Source organism: Scomber scombrus, chromosome 22 (assembly GCF_963691925.1).
Source record: "Scomber scombrus chromosome 22, fScoSco1.1, whole genome shotgun sequence".
NCBI classification, from domain to species: domain Eukaryota; kingdom Metazoa; phylum Chordata; class Actinopteri; order Scombriformes; family Scombridae; genus Scomber; species Scomber scombrus.
Window position 1 is genome coordinate 5998468 of NC_084991.1, and position 16466 is coordinate 6014933.

At 39.3% G+C, this 16466-nt stretch overlaps 1 protein-coding gene across 1 annotated transcript; it reads right to left on the reverse strand.

Moving 5' to 3' along the window:
- Positions 1–1919: 1919 nt before the first annotated feature.
- On the reverse strand, positions 1920–3437 carry LOC134004812 (amphoterin-induced protein 2-like). Its single transcript, XM_062444207.1, has one exon. It carries the CDS (start codon positions 3435–3437, stop codon positions 1920–1922), a length of 1518 nt encoding a protein of 505 aa, XP_062300191.1.
- Between the last annotated feature and the right edge of the window lie 13029 nt (positions 3438–16466).

The following is a 16466-nucleotide window of genomic DNA, read 5'->3' on the forward strand; positions in this document are numbered from 1 at the left end:
AATTCCTACATGAATATGATATTTTTAAAGCTCTGTGTAACAAGGCGGAGGGTGAGCAGGAAAGTCAAGTTTAAACAAGACAACTAGGGATCAGGTTGACAAGTGTCCGTCCTGCTTAACTGTCAGTACTAAGCAGCTCCAGGCGGGTTGCTCTAGAGCTGACCTCTGACCAACTATGGAGAAGGTTAAAGACTTAATCTTCCTACAATGTTAGCAAAGTCGCACATTTTTTAAATGGTGATTCAATTAAAGGGTCAGTGCACACAAATTACATATACACATATTTTTCACTTACCTCTACTGGTACCTAGCCATAATCCTTCGTTAAAAGTCCTTTGCTAAAAGAAATGACAATTTCAAAGCAGTATAAGTGATTTTATTGGCCTCAGCAGAACAAGCTATAAACACACGATAGACATATTATCATCTTAAAAAGTTGATGGTTAACATGTTAACTAACATTACAAATCCAACAGACACAGAGCAACATCAACGTTTATTCATTTAGAGTCATTTTCTTAGACTCTAACTTAAGTCCCATATTCAGTGTCCTTTTAGCTCTGTTTTGGTCTCCACCAACTCCAAATGGATCTGAAATCGCTCCGCAATGTCCACCAGCTACTCAGTAACTTTGAGTGTCTGCTGTTTGGTGCTGGGCGGGTAGTGTTCAGTGGATTTATCAGAGGATTTTCACTGAAGATAGCTGCCTTCTACGACTGGAAACAGGTTTGATGAAAGCTGTGGGAATGAACCATAACAACGAGCTGAAAGACACCAAATGTGTGTTGAGACAGAACATAAAGCAGATTTTATAGGCACAATTATATACAATGTAAGGACCTAAGTTGATGCAAACTCATCCTGCATGGTGTAAATTGACACGAAGATGCATTCATGAGTTAAAAATGTTTCCACTTGCTTTAAAAATTTCTGCATGTCCCATGGCCTGCTTGCTAAACATTCTGAGAGAAAAGGGAAAAGGAGAGAGACTGGAGGGAAATAAGACAAAGAACCGGAGTGTCTGGTGAGTTCTGAGTTCAGTTAGAAGGTGTGCTGAAAACAAAAGGCAAAAATTCACTTCACATGCTGTCTGAACACACCAAAAAATACTAAGAGCTGGCGAGAGAAACTGCAGTGTAATTCTCTCTGGGTTCGTGACTGCAAGTGATGAGTTTCATATTACGCAAATTGATTCCAATTTAAAGTGCAATTTTCACCTCAACTGTATTGGAGTGGAGCTAGAAATCCTAGAGAGAGGTATCTCAGTACCTGAAAAAATAAAAATAAAACTTTCTGCATGGCTAGATAACACTATGTGTAAGGGAGGAAATATACTTAGCGATTAGGGTGAAGCAACCCTTTAAGGTAATTCCATCACATTAATCATTATTGTTCAAATAAACGTTACACACATATGACTGCTGGGGGTTTTTTTTGTTTTTTTTTAATGATTGGCTCTACAGCACAAGACAGATGGTTAAAAATAACAATGGCAGTACCATGATGGCAATATTCACAATGTATATACTGTCTAATAACCATCAATGCCTCTTGCATCTTATCAAATCAGGTGTGAATATTCCCCTCAGCCCAATGTAAAACACCACCCACATTTATATGATCTTTGTGATCTTTGTGGTAACAATTTCCCACAGCAACAGTGAAATTTCCATATGAACCCTTAATGTAAAAACAGACACCACTTACAGGCGAGACATAATTGAAATTCTGCCTACAGATAGACTTCATTTTCGAACACTCAAACCCTACAGTGCATTGCTATTTCACAAGAATCACAGAAAACTACTTTTACATCGAATCGATTTTTTCATCATGAATTGAAACAGGATGGTGAAAAAAACAAACACTTGGATCCAGATTGTAAGAATACAAGAGTTAGCAAAAGGTGATTTTTCTTGCTATACCACAGGAGCAGTGTCTATGAGGGTCTGTTCCACTGTCCTACTTCCATTCTTAAGAATTCCCTCAGTGGTAACATGTCCGAAATGTATCACTGGTGCTTTTGGGCCATCAATATTAGAATCCTCTGCCTGAGGCTCTAGAAAAGCTACCCTTTTTCCGTTTGACCGCCGCTGTCCTGACTCCACCTCTGTAGGGTCCGCACAGAGGATGAAGGCTCGTCCGCCGCACCCTCCTGATGCCCCACCCCTGCTTTCTCTGCATCTGCAGGGAGTTAGGTAAAGGTAGAGCAGCACCAATATGATGCTGACCACACAGGAAGCCAAGGTGGTGAAAGCAGTGTTGAAATGTTCTGCCCCGCTGCGATGTGACAAGCCACTACCAGAAGGGGCGCTCAAGTTTCCGACCACCACACTGACCTCCAGAGCCTCATGGGGGAGATAGTGGCGCCCACGGGCTGCCACACATCCGTATGTGCCAGAATCCTCCGACAACGCTCCTCTGATTTCGAGGGTGCCATTAGGGAGAACTATGAGGTGGTCACTAGGATCATCTGCTGATGAATTAAGCACTTTCCTAGGGGTAACCCAAAACACATGCAGCTCGTCCTGGTCAGGCATAGCCAGCCCTACACATGGCAGCCATAGCCATTTACCCAGCTGCACTTGGTACATTTGAGTCTCAAGAGGCATGTCTGACACTGCCTGCTGGCTACAATTAGTCCCTGGTCCTGCATTGTCTTTACATGGGTATTCACCTCTGAAATCCACCAGGGGGCGATACTGTTTCCACATCCAGTACTCCAGCAAGGCAAGAAAAGCGCAGTCACAGTCAAGAGGGTTCTCCTGCAAATATATTCCACTTTGTCGGGTGAGAGACAGCAGGCTCTGGACGGGCACCTTGGAGAGCCTGTTTGATGACAGATCAAGAAAGGTCAGGTTACGAGGACCTCCTGGTTCCTCATAAAGCCCCAGAGGGAAATCTGTGAGTCTGTTCCCCGAAAGGTAGAACTTCTTCAGGCTGTGAAGATCACTGTAGGCCCCTGGGTTGATCTGAATAATCTGGTTGCCAAACAGCAGCAGCTCTTTCAGCTCCTTCAGACCAGTAAATATGGATGAGTTCAACACTGTCAGGCGGTTGCACGAGAGGTCCAGATGGAGGAGATGCGGCGTCACCATGAAGGTGTTCACCTCAATTTGCTCAATGGAGTTTCGGTTGAGAACCAGTGTAGAGAGCCGGTCAAACGGCTGGGGGATCCAATCCACAGGCAGCACTGTGAGGGCATTGTGGCTCAGGTCCAACCTTGTGGCATAGCTTGGGAGATCAAAGGGCAGCACGGACAGATTGCGGCCACTGCAGGAAATTATATCACTGGCACAAAGGCAGTCGGGTGGGCAAGTGGCCATAGAGGGAGAGAAGCCAAGACACAGGGAGAGCAGCAAAGCTGCAGCAGCAGGGTTGCAACGGCTGCCTCCAACATTGATCTTGCCTAAAAGCTGTGACGCAATGGGACACATCCTGGTTTTCCCTCAGGATGGGATCTCAGGTTACTGTCTCACTGGTTGTACACATGTCAAGATTACAAGCCTCTGATACCGGACTGCTTTTATGAACTGAAAGGAGACAGAGACAGAGAAAGAAAAAAAAGCGGAAATGAATCACATTGTTGTTTTATACTACTTTTGGTAATTATCTACTAGCGAAACCAGCACTTAACACGTGCACGCCAGTCACATGTAGTAAAACACCATAAATCAATTGTAATCCACATTAAAACACCACAGCGAAGGCCGCTGGCATCTTCTATAACGGAAACTGTTAGTTACTGCTGGGAAGTGTAAGCTAAAGTGTAACCTAATCCCTACATGATAGTGATCCATATTCCTCCCGGATATTTACCACTAATACAATCCGGTCTGATTACTTATTGCATTAGTTGACAGCACTATACTTTTTTTGTTTTTGTTTAGAACATCACAACTGTTTTCATTCAGTTTTATCTATTTTATACATTTTACAAATATATGCATTTTATGATAATATTTGACTCATCCTCCGCTCAGTCATAACATTTGCTTCTGTGCTTTCACATTCTGACATCTATGTGCTTACACAGTGTTTAACTAAACCTATGGCACAGCAGACTATTGAAATATTTAGAATAATAACAAACAATTTCTTTTTTTAAATACACTTTTTTGCAATATTTTCAGTATAATTACATTTTCTTCAACATCAGCCGCTATGAATCTGTCCCCATAATAATCATTTAAAGAGGATCAATAGTAAATAAGTATGAAAAGAGTGGAGATTAGTTTAACACTAAGAATAGTACACTTATGAAAGAATGAAACATAGGAAAGTGATGTTCTTTAGTATAACTGTTGGTATAATGATCGTGCCTGTCTAAATTGCCCAACTCTGTCCTCTCTCTATCCTGTTCCCACACACAGTTCCTCTCAGTAGACATACCTACTACGACTTTAGTGGGAAAACACAACAAAACAAACAGAAGAATCCCAGCCGACAGCTCACCTATACGCCCACACAGCTGCCCGCTCACATCATCCTCTTGTCTGCGTTTGTCTTCACATCCAGACGCGCGATGCAGGACCGCGTCCCGTTTGTGAATCCTAAAATCCTAAAAGGCAACTTCGCTCTATTTGGAGTACATCGTCTCTCTCTCCCTCCCGTCAAATAATCCACTCAGAGTGAGGTGAGGACACAGGGAAGCTGGGTCTGAACTGCTCACCTGCAGGTCGGGTTGCATGTCGCTGTGGGAGGGGTCGCCCTATGAGTAAACACGGAACACAACAGCAACAGCCAGAACACCAATAATGTGAGAGAGGATGCTGCCAAAAGGAGGAGAGGGATGTGTGGTGAAGAAGAAGAGGAGGGGGAGGGGGAGGATAGGGTTTTATGGTGAAGAAGAGGAAGAGGAGGAGAGGGGTGTGTGTGGTGAGGAAGAGGAGGAGAGGGAGAAGGTATAGTAGGAGGAGAGGGGGCAGCATCAGCACTACTTACACTCGGCGTTTATTTCTAGTGGAATCCATCCCTAGTTTTATTCTTTGGTTAAATAAAGTTAACTCCATTGAATATATGTAATTGAAAGAAAATTACATAAAGCTGTTGTTTGAGTGTAAAAGCTGTGTTATGAAACCACACCTGTCTGACAGATGGTCACACAAAGGTGTCTGCAAAGATTTTGTGAATCCTGCTATGAAAATGTATTCATTTCAAAAGCTGTTGATGCAACAGTTGCATAATTGAAATACATAGAAACAATAACGATTCACCTTCAAATCGACAAAAGAACTTGGCAACTTAAAGCTGCAATGATTCATATTGTTTTATCTTAACAATGGATCAGATAAGTGTGTGGTTTGAAATACGCCCATAGAGATGTGTCATACATTCATTTTAGTATCTTTCAGCTTGTGGTTTTGGTTTTAGCTCTGGAGCCACTGCACACTCTCTACCCAGCAGCAGACAGCAGACTTCAACTTAGCAAGTAGCTGGCAGTGGTGGTGATGGTTGTTTGCGTCATTCACAGCACTGAAAGTTATATTTAAAGCTGCACTTATCAATATTTCTTGATAATGAATTAATCAGTTGACTGTGTAAAGGGAATTTGATCATTTGTAGTCAGTAGGAGTGTACATCTCATACAATCATATCATATCAGTTCAGTGGACAATGATTCGATGTTTGCCGATATCACAAAATCTGCCACGATACAATTTCAATTCGATTCATGAGCCAGCGATCGTTATGAAACGATATCACATGCTGATTAAACACAATCACTTCCATTCATATCAATTCACAAAAAATCTAATAAAATATCATTTGACATTTTTATTTCTGAGGTCAACCAGACATTTAAAGGAAATCAGTCTATTCTTAAAAAAAAGGCCTTTAGTTGCAATTTTAAAACATTAAATCAGGATTCTTGCTTCTCTTTGTAAACTGCGGTGTCTACCATGCTGCGGAGGAATAAAACAAGAAACCCTGCATCACTTTGCCCAAAACACGTGTAGCACCAGTGCATTTCAGGTTGCGAGTTTATAGTACGACCAAAGCGCTTGATGATAGATTGATAGATAGATTGCCTTGATTCTGGTTGTGGATCATGTTGCTGGCAGCTGAAATGTGAAATCACAGCAGTGAAACTCATCGCTCTTTTAGACTTTTAGACTGCTTAGGATCTTCACAGACTTTTCTGGCTGTTGCCATGGCGTCGCTTGTGTTTTGTTTGGAAGTACGTGTGCTCAGGAGGAGGTCGATGAGCTAGGGGAATTTCAAAATAAATGTGGGTCAATTAAAGATGGTGGTCAATGTCTGATCAATGTTTTCATTTTGCATTGATGCTATTGGCTCATCGATCATTGAATCGATGTATCGATGTAGTTTGATGTATCTTTACACCCCTAGTAGTCATTTCTCAGTCAGTTCTTTACTATTATGTTGCCTAGATAAGGACACATTATTGTACTTTACAAAACCACTATGTGTAACAAATGTGTACAAAACAAGCATAAAATAATGCAACTCATTAAATCGTGACTGTGAGTATCTTCTGACCTAACTGTTATATCTCATGTTATTACTGCTTTATCTCTTTGCTCCTTTTCTTTTTTAAATTCAGGTAATACAGCAAAAAATATTCAAGGGAATAAAAATATCTGGGAATTAACACCTTTAAATCTTTGATGCTGACAGTCTGTTCATTTCAGTGGTTCAGGCTCATAGCCCCTGCAGTGATGGCCAACGTGATTATCAGCACAGCCTCGTGGTTCCCAAGCCTGCCTTTGCAGCATTATGGTCTGTAATGGTGGCTTTGCAAGGACGATTAAGTTCATTAAAGATAACATCATTGTAATTAAACATCTGTGACCCTGAAGAAGTCGATTTCATTTTCTCTTACGGAGCCGCAGTTTCACCGCTGCTGGGTATGCACTGTCCTGTTTATGGTCTCTGCAGGAATCTATAACACATTGAGCATTGAGGTTTTTTTTTTAAATAACAAAAAACACTGATGCAGCTTACAAAAAAACTCCCCTTTTTCACTGTAAAAGAAGAGCAGCATTTTAGGATTTGCTTGTAAAGGCAGAATATTTTAGATGCTGTTAAGCTGTGCAAAAGGTTTGCATAATCCTTCTTTTTTCAAAATACTGATTATCCATGTATTGTCGGGATACAAATTTTGCCTCCAGCCTTATTTATTCACCTCATGTGGTCTCATTTGGTCAAAAGTGTTCATAATTACAATCACATGAAACTTTATTTTGAAGAAAATGCTCTCTATCTGTAGTTCAGAAACTGTTTATCGCTGTATGTGTCATTTTGAAACTAGCAGATGGTGTATTTCATACCACATGAAAGTATTTTTCCACCTAATCAGTTCGTCAAGGTTGTAAGCTGTGAGCTCGAAGCTCCGTCAGCAGTTTTTTTCTTTTTTTCGCTTTCTTACTCGTTCTTGTGGATCCTCACATGCACACAGCCGATTCAATGCCAGACAAAAAAAGAAGAAAAAATCAATTGAATTCTCATTTCTGAAGATCAGTCAATTCCATTAGCTGAAAGCCAAGTGAGAATGAGGCCGGTTGCTTTATAATCCTGACTTCAGTCTAATCACAATGCAGTCGTAATTATGAGCTTTCCACCCGGGACACCGTGACAGACAAATCGCTGTATGTTTCCATGGTGCCGACCATCAGAGGGGAAGGCCTCTGGGGATGTTGCCAGAGTGTCCATCTTCACACCAGAATCACACAGTCAGGTTATTGATAGGTAAGGTGTTGATAATCCAACATTTGTCTTATTCCGTTCTGATTTCAGATAATCTTCTGTGCTTGATTGCGGGAATGTGGCAGTAGTCAGGATCTACAGAGAAGGTCAGGTATGCCTGTGCAGAATGTGAAGCATATTCTTCATAAATATACATCTACTGGATCTACCTTAGTGGAATTGGATGGTTCAGTAGACTTCACTCATGCAATTCAGGATCTGCATCCTGCTGGTGTTCTGCCTTACCTGGCAGTTAATTGCATCTCTTATGCATCCCAGGTGTAAAATAGTCCCCGATTACATGGTTAGAGCGAACGCCAGCAGGGCTCTGAAAGCTGGCAGAGGGCAATGTGGTCAGGATGTTTTCTCAGTGTAGCTGGAAGTCAACATCCCATCTATCTGTCCATCCATTACTCAGACCCACTTATTATTTGTCGGGGTGAAAAAATCACACAAAATCACAGCAGCATGCTAAACTGTAGATCAGTGAAGACAGGCAAAGGGTGCTGTCATTCTACATTTATTTCTTATTTTTAATATCATTTCACCACATACATTGAGGTGACAATTGTATTAATTATGTATTGTGTTTTCAAATATATAAAAACAGAAGAAGTAAATAAAAAATATGAATATGAAATGTATTAAAAAATAACACCTCAGCTAATAAGAACTCATGGTTGTCCGTTGTCATAGTAACACAACATGCTTTGTGGCTTGTGAGTTTTTTAGTAGGGTGATCTAAAAAAATAAATAATAAAAAAACATTATTGGGAACCATTATTGTAGAAGTAGGTTTACAATTTTAGAGGTTTTGGAAGTTACTGTCCATTAGGTATAGCCAGTTAGCTTAGCATAAAGACTGGAAACAGGGAAACACATACAAACTGTCCAAACAAACAAAAATAAAGCCTTCCAACCTCATAGGACTCTAGGAAGTCACTGCACCCTGCCAAGGAATATCATAACCCCTTACAAAACCATAGCTTGTCTTTTATACTGGTTTTCTGTTTAGGATTAAATAAACATTTAACATTAAACAGAAATATATAATGTGCCAATTAGTGAGCCTTAGATATGCTGGTAGGTGGATTTTGTTACCTGTAGCTAGAGTCAGGCTAGCTTTTTACCGTTGTTACCTAAGCTAAGCTAAGCTAAGCTAAACTAACCAGCTGCTGCTGAGGGTAGTTTCATATTTACAGTATAGATACAAGAGTGGTATCAATCTTCTCATCTCAGCCCCAGCAAGAAAGCAAACATCTTTACCAAAATATTAAAATGTTTTTTTAAGTATTCAGTTTAAAAAACAGATATTGTATGTACTTATTAAATATATTTTTAAGATGCCAATATCTGTGCAGTTTAATTTGAAACATTTGATCAGTTAAGACAGACATGCATTCATATGCTTCTGTCTCTGCCTCACACACATTCTTTATCCTTTGATCCACTTGACATTTGCATAGCATAACCATACCATTAGACGAAGCAGGAAGCAATTCATTCTCTTTGTTCTTATAACTAAACACATTCGCAGCTTTAAGGTTTTCAGTCCAGAGGTCACTAAAGAGGTTACGTTAAGTACCCAATGGAGGCAGCAACCTTGTGGGGATACACAATAAAAATGCTACAATTATATGGTTCATGGTTATATGGTTTATTTGCCGTGCTTTTTCAGAATATGTAATTATTTCATTATCGGTAGCGGCTATTAACATTTTTTTTTATGATCATATTAATTTCCTCCCTCTATTCAATGTGACAGATCTCTGCTCATCAAGCGTGAATATCTCGGCATTAACTGTCTCCATTTGCAACACTTGAACTTAAAGGACAGAGTAACCGTGTAAAACTGTGGTTTTAAACACCAGGTGAGAACGAATGAACCCACTGATGGAGAGGAAAATCCATCCATCGTCTAAGTGCAAACACTCAGCATGGATTTTAGCAGCAAACCATTAAGCAGATCATCTTGTGTCATTTGGCAACGTTTCCCCTCGAAAACCACACATCAAATCATGCAAACTGCTCACATGCAAACTGATCTTTTTTTCCAAATTGTGCAGCGCTGTACCACGGGGAGAAAAAGATACACTGGCTTCTTTCATGAAAGGGACGACTTTAGGCCTGTCCGCACAGTGCTTCATCTCACACTTACATCCATGCAGCAGCTGCTCTGTGTGATGCTGTTAATAATGAGCCTTCACACACTGGAGGCTGTCACAGGGCTGAGGAAGTGCAAGAGTGGCTTTAATGGAAGGACCTGCCATACTTGATTGAGTACAGATATGCCATAATTACCAAGGGTTTATAGCACTAGCACAAATGCAATATGAAAGAGCCATTAGGGTGTATAGGGAGTAAGAGAGAAAGGATATGTTTTAATGGCATGCCTGTATGTGCAGGTGCAGCCTGTCCACCATCACATACTTTTTTTTTCATTTAGAGTGGTTACAGCTGGTGAGTATATCCCTCATAAACCTGAGGGAAAACCTGAGAGATTCAGCAGAGGTTGAAGTATTTACTGACTTTAATTCCAAATATGTGCGAAGCTCCAAAACTAAATTTGATCCTTCACCCATTATGCAGTTCAATAGTGTTTTTCCAATATAGCCTCCATGCCAGATAAATCCCCAAGTCTTTCAAACTCCATGTTACCAGTTTTAAATGACATTTGCAGCCTGAAAGCCACAATTTCAGTCATTTTCTCCAAAGCCAAAGAACACATCATAAGTCTGTTTTCACAATGTTAGCAATACTCATAACTACTAAATTTACTTTGACATGTCAAATCGGTGGAGTACAAGGATGAGGATGGTTATATCCTATATTTTTCTTGTCAAGAAATCCCATTGAAAGACCAAAATCATTCAAAATTGATCTGAATTTCAATAGCCTGATATATTTTGTTGCCTTTGGTGACATGTTCCTTCATTACCATGATACACGGGTGCTGTTTATTTTGGCTCAATCCCACATTCAATATCCCAGTGTTAGAAAAACTAGCACTAGAATGCCAAGTGAAAATAGTCCTCAACAAATGCACTATTCTTTCCAGTTTGAGTAATGTTTGATAAAATCTACAGTGTCCATGTGTATTGAGTTACTATTAAGCCTGTTTTCAAAGTGAAACAACATATTTGTGACCTGTCTTTAAAGATTTGCATCTTCAGGTTAAGGATAGGGTAGAGAAGTAGGAAGGTGTCTATCACACTGCTAGTTTTTGTCTTATTTTTTGGGATTTATTGACAATTAGAATATTACAGAATCAATCATATTTGCTTGGATTTGCTTGGATTAACACATTCAGAACAATTGTCAGCAGAAGCTCAGAAATGCTTGATGTACTGAAAGCTCCCACGCTCCTTGAATGGGATCTAAATTCAAAATGGTCAATAAATAGCATGGACAAAAAAATGTGAATAAAATAATGACTAATGAAAGCAGAGACTATTAACTGTGACGGTTAGGGTTTAAATGAATAACATACGAAACTGTTTATACATTATCACATATTTTTATTGTCCACACATAACATAGCTAACACACACACCACCGTGGATGATGTAACACCCCTTGCATGTTTCGATTCTTTACTTCAGCCCTCACAGCTTATGTGTCTAGAGACCTTCTATGTTATGTGTGAGTTCATACACCAAACACTGCTGTTTTACACTAGAAACACAGGAGGTAAGACCACACATTTTTTTTCCTTGTTCAAAAGCTGACTACCACCTCCTCTTTGTGAGTGTGTAAGATAATGTGTGGGTATAAATAATGCATATGGCATCTTGCAGGACACTTGCGGCGGCTTTGTAGTGTTTACTGTGACTAATAATGAATGAAGAATTTCCCTGCAGCTCTAGGGACATTTTTTTTTATTAGGTAGTGATTTAGTCACAATCTACTGAACATGTTTCACTTTGCCTACTCTAAACACTCATTAACAAAAAACACTGCAGTGGCTGGCAACCACTAGCATCTCAGTTTTCATGTGACCTTCGACCCTTTTTTTTTAGGTTCAAAGGGATGCATCATTTGAGCCGGCCTAAAACCAGCCTGTTAAATATTCAACCTCCTCTCCCACCCACAGTGTTATTTACTATATGAGCCTGTGTTGACAGGGAAGACAGACACAAGTCACGTGGCAGCTCTTTTGTTGTAGACATGGATACAACAAAAGATACAATACACAAAGATGTTAACAAGAGGTAATGATGACATTGTTAGTGGCAAACACCCCCAGCTGGAAGAAAGTATGAGAGTGTTGACCCTTATTTAGCAAAGTTTCAGCACCACTTAAGGCATTCCTTTTAACACCCACTCTTTCCTTCTCGTATTCTGCCGCCACCCCCCCTCCCCCAACCCTCACCTTATCTCTCTTCCTGTTTCTTCCCAACAATGCAGTCAGAGCAGGAGAACCACACTTATCAACTTCATTTCATTTCAACCTTTATTTAAAATTCTCAGAAAACCTTTGAGGATGACCCTCATTTACCATGCTGCCAAGATTACACATGGTAAAGCAAATAAAACAGCAAACAACAAGGAAACACACATGACCAACATAACCAGTTAAAACAGCTACAAACAGGCAGTGATTCATCATATTCATTTAGTGTCCAAGAGATGTGAGGCAAGTTTTAGATCACATTGCATGAAGTTCCATACTAGAAGCAGTCTCTCCAAGTACGAGGTACCTGAAGAACCACAGCGGGTTAGAAGTGGACCGGTGTAGTTCCAGTGCAACAAAGGTGTAATGAATGATGGTAATTTTCCAGTTAGGGCTGGCTGACCTTATCAAAGAAGAAACAGTGGTGAGTATTGTAGGTATTACCGGTAATAAATCTAACGGCTGGGTGATAAACTCAGTCTTAAGGCGGTAAGTGTGAAGCCAGAAGCAATTCTGTAAATCTAAGACCGATAAGATAGTTGGTTTAACAATACTCTACCTACTGGAGCAGGAGATAGTTGGATGCATTCCTACAAAGAAAGCCAGTTTTTTTTCTTCAATTTGTCAGCAAGGATCTTTTTATGGTCCAGATGCCAAGGTATGTATTGTTTTTCTAAGTAAATGTTGTTCAAATGTATCTTTTTGATGGTGTGGTCCTTGTTAGTGAATGAGGTGCTAAAAGCAACAGCTACCCACTACTAACAATAGAAGTAACTGTCAGTCATTAGCACAATCCTATACTACTAATACTGCATACTTATATTGACAGTGGACTATGCTGTTTCACTATTTTGTACAACACATGAAATGATATGAGGATGGCATTAACTGTCAACCCAGCTAGTGCAGCTTTGACCACAACTGCCAGCTTCAATTTGTGAAATGTCACGCAGTAGCAAGATGTTAGATGTTTAGCTTTTCTGTTTTTTGGCTGTCAATGGTGCTGTCACGCTGCCTTCCTACATGTTTTCATGCATTATTCATCTCTGTTATCTCGTTGCGTTGTTCAACAGTCGTCTCCATCAATACCACATTCATAAATCAATCATTTTTTATATGCATTTTGTATTTCTTTTTGTTTAGCACAACAAAAACAGAACATGTCAGGAAATAAAATGTATGCATGTAATCAAATTACATACCCAAAAACATACACTACTATCACAGCGTGTGCACATACATACATACAGAAATTGATCCAATTAAATCATGTCAACCTACCGTCACAAAAAAGAGAAAGAGAAAGGGAAAGAGATAGGAATGCATTTACAGTTAAACAAAACATAACACGTTGAGCAGTAAAAGAAAAGATAAAATCGACTCCAATAAAGATTTGAATAGTTTTTTCTACCCTAATGAAAAAAGTAATTGTACTGTAAAGTGATTATACTGTATATACTACTTTTATAGAGTCAGTCACCATCAAGCCATAAATATGCAGGATTGAAAGGCATGCAAGCATGTAACATTATACTAATCAGTTTTGCATTTTTGGCATTTATTTTGAGAGAGCCTCCGACAAGGATACATAGCTAAGCTTTGGATTTAATAGGAAAAATAAAGAATGTATCAATCTCTATTTGTACAGAAGACCAAAATGTTGTCTGAAGTTCGAGGTTGTCTTTGGCACTTCAGGCACACTGCAGAACACCATTCATTGACTTTATGACATGTTTCAAGACTTAAGTATGCAATTTGGCATTTAGTTGTGTAATTAAGGATGTTTGAATATGCATTTTTATGACTGAAAAGACAAAGAAAAGAAAACTAAAACTAAAAGTCAACACAAGGGTATAGAGGAGCACCTGACAGCGCCGGCCAAAGTGTTTGATTGGCAAGTGATCAGGCCTGTCATGATAATTACTTTTGTTGGACGATATATTGTCTCAAAAATAATCACGATAAACAATATTATTGTCATTTGAAGATCATTTTATACCACTGATATGATAATATAATATCATAATAATGCAAGGGAGAGGGGTGGGATTGGAGAGTGGGTAGTACACTTCTGTAAAAACACAGACTGCCATTATGGTTGGGGACAGAGTTATTTACCTTTAATTCCATATAAGCACTATTAATTAGTGTTGCTCACTTCTGCAGTCTCCACTCAGGTCGTGCACAGTGAGGAATGGAGTTAATTACTTGCTTAGCCAATGTGACATGAATAGCCTCTTAGCTGCTAATGTGAAGTGTGGCAATATTGAGGTCAAAATATGATCAAGGTCATGTCCATGTATCATACGATACATCCAGATTATGATATTATGATGCTGATAACTACATTATTGTACGTTAAATTGATATTATTAAGTTGTAATTATTGTGACAGCCAGGCCCACGTGCAAGCACTGCAACAGCCGTTAAAACAAAATTCTAAAAACAGCGAGAACATTAAAAGGAGCTTTGGATAAAAATTTCTACATGGCTTATGTTCCATATTATGTACATTCAGCTTACATTCTCTTACAAAGTGATTTCCTGGGATAATATTAAACATTTCCACACCACCAGAGTACTGCAATGAAAACAATCACATCTTTCTCTGATAATTTAGGCTAATGATGTGTGGGAAAAGCAGTTTGAAAAAAAAAACATAATGAGCTGAAATAGAAATGTTTTGTCTATCTATTAGCACTGCTCGTTTATTTGGATAAAAGTATCTTCTGGCTGCTGCTGTGTATGTTAATACATGTGACAGATTCAGGTCTGTGTGATGGTGTCTAACAATGAAGGCTTTTACATTCTTTTTTTTATGCATACAGTATTTTCCAGGGAATAGCTTCAGCCCTGATCCCTCAGTCCAGCACCAATTAAAGCCACAAGAAAAAAGAAAGAAAGAAAAGAGAGAAAAAAGATATTGTATCTCAAGCTTTGTTAAAGTAATGGACGTCAGTTCTCCTTCCACTGTCGAAGAAATCAAGAGAAAACAGGTTTCTCTATAGGCTTATAAAGGATTTTTCCATTTCAGTTTTACAAGAGGCTGAACTAACATATACAGAATACAGAAGCATGTAGTTCATTCTCTAATTGGAGTTAAAACCATTAACAGCACCAAAACAATGTTGCCATGCGAATAAAAACTACACATAACGTGACTAAAATTGTTTCCTGTATAGACACAACCTGTAGAACAAGTGGTCAACTAGCCTCTTCCCAGTGTTACTGTGGAGAAACAGCGCCCTCAGGTGGAGACATGAGATATTTCTACTCACAGCAGTATGTGTGCATGCTGTGCAGAGATAAGCTACAGTAGGTTTGATGCTTTAGCTTTGAATATTGATCCCACAAGTGGTTTGTTGATTAAAATAAGAACAAGATGGTTATTCTTAAAGTAAATACAGTGCATCAAGGTGGAACGCCCTTTTCTAATTAAAGGGGCATTCCACAAAGGTCATACTCGTCATGGAGATTAATATTTAGCCTGTGAAAACAGTTGTACAATGTCATTGCTCTGGTACAGCCTTGAGGGGTTGAGATTAACATGCAGGGAATGTCTATTGAAAGATGCCATTAAGTTGCAGTATGGGCAATGTAGGATCCAGGATTTTTAAAGACTGATACTAGGGACTTTGCTGCATTAATTTGGAGTAAATGTGCCTCTCACAGGTCCATAAACTGTATATAAGGGAATATTGAGAAGGATTTTAAATATATGAGATGTTTATTAGTGAGGAATTGCTTGGATATGAGGCTTCAACTCGATACCACAGAGAAATTCTTCATATTTTTTACATTCAGTCAATGGCATGTGTTTTTTTTTTTAACAAGGAACGTATGAAAATCCAAAAAATGGTTTATCCAATAGTTAAGCAGAGATGAGCAGAGAAATGTGTTGAAACTCTAGTGAGAGCAGATGTTTTTCAGCAGTGTGAGCATTTTGTGCAACGGCGCATTAAAAAGATCTACTTTCAGTTTTAGTTGAACCTGCACTATTTCACATTGTGAGCATCAGATTGGTGAAACAAATGCAAATCCACTGCTGGACACATCAGTTTCAATGAAAACACAATAGGCTGTTAAGTTTTCAACAGTATGTGTTGCAGGCTTGGTTTTTTTTGCATTGGGCTGCATTACAAGGATGCTGCCTTGTATTTGTGACTTGTTTTTCAGCATCAACAAAACTTTGCATGTGTGGCAAAAAATACTTAAACTTGAAAGCTCAGCACAGTGCAAACAGAGCGAAAGATGGAGCAGGCCCAAAGTCTGATGTCCATCAAATGTCATGACAGTCAATTTGAGGTTAAGGTGTCCCACGCATTGTTTGATTACAGTGTGTGTGTTGATGACAGACGGTGAC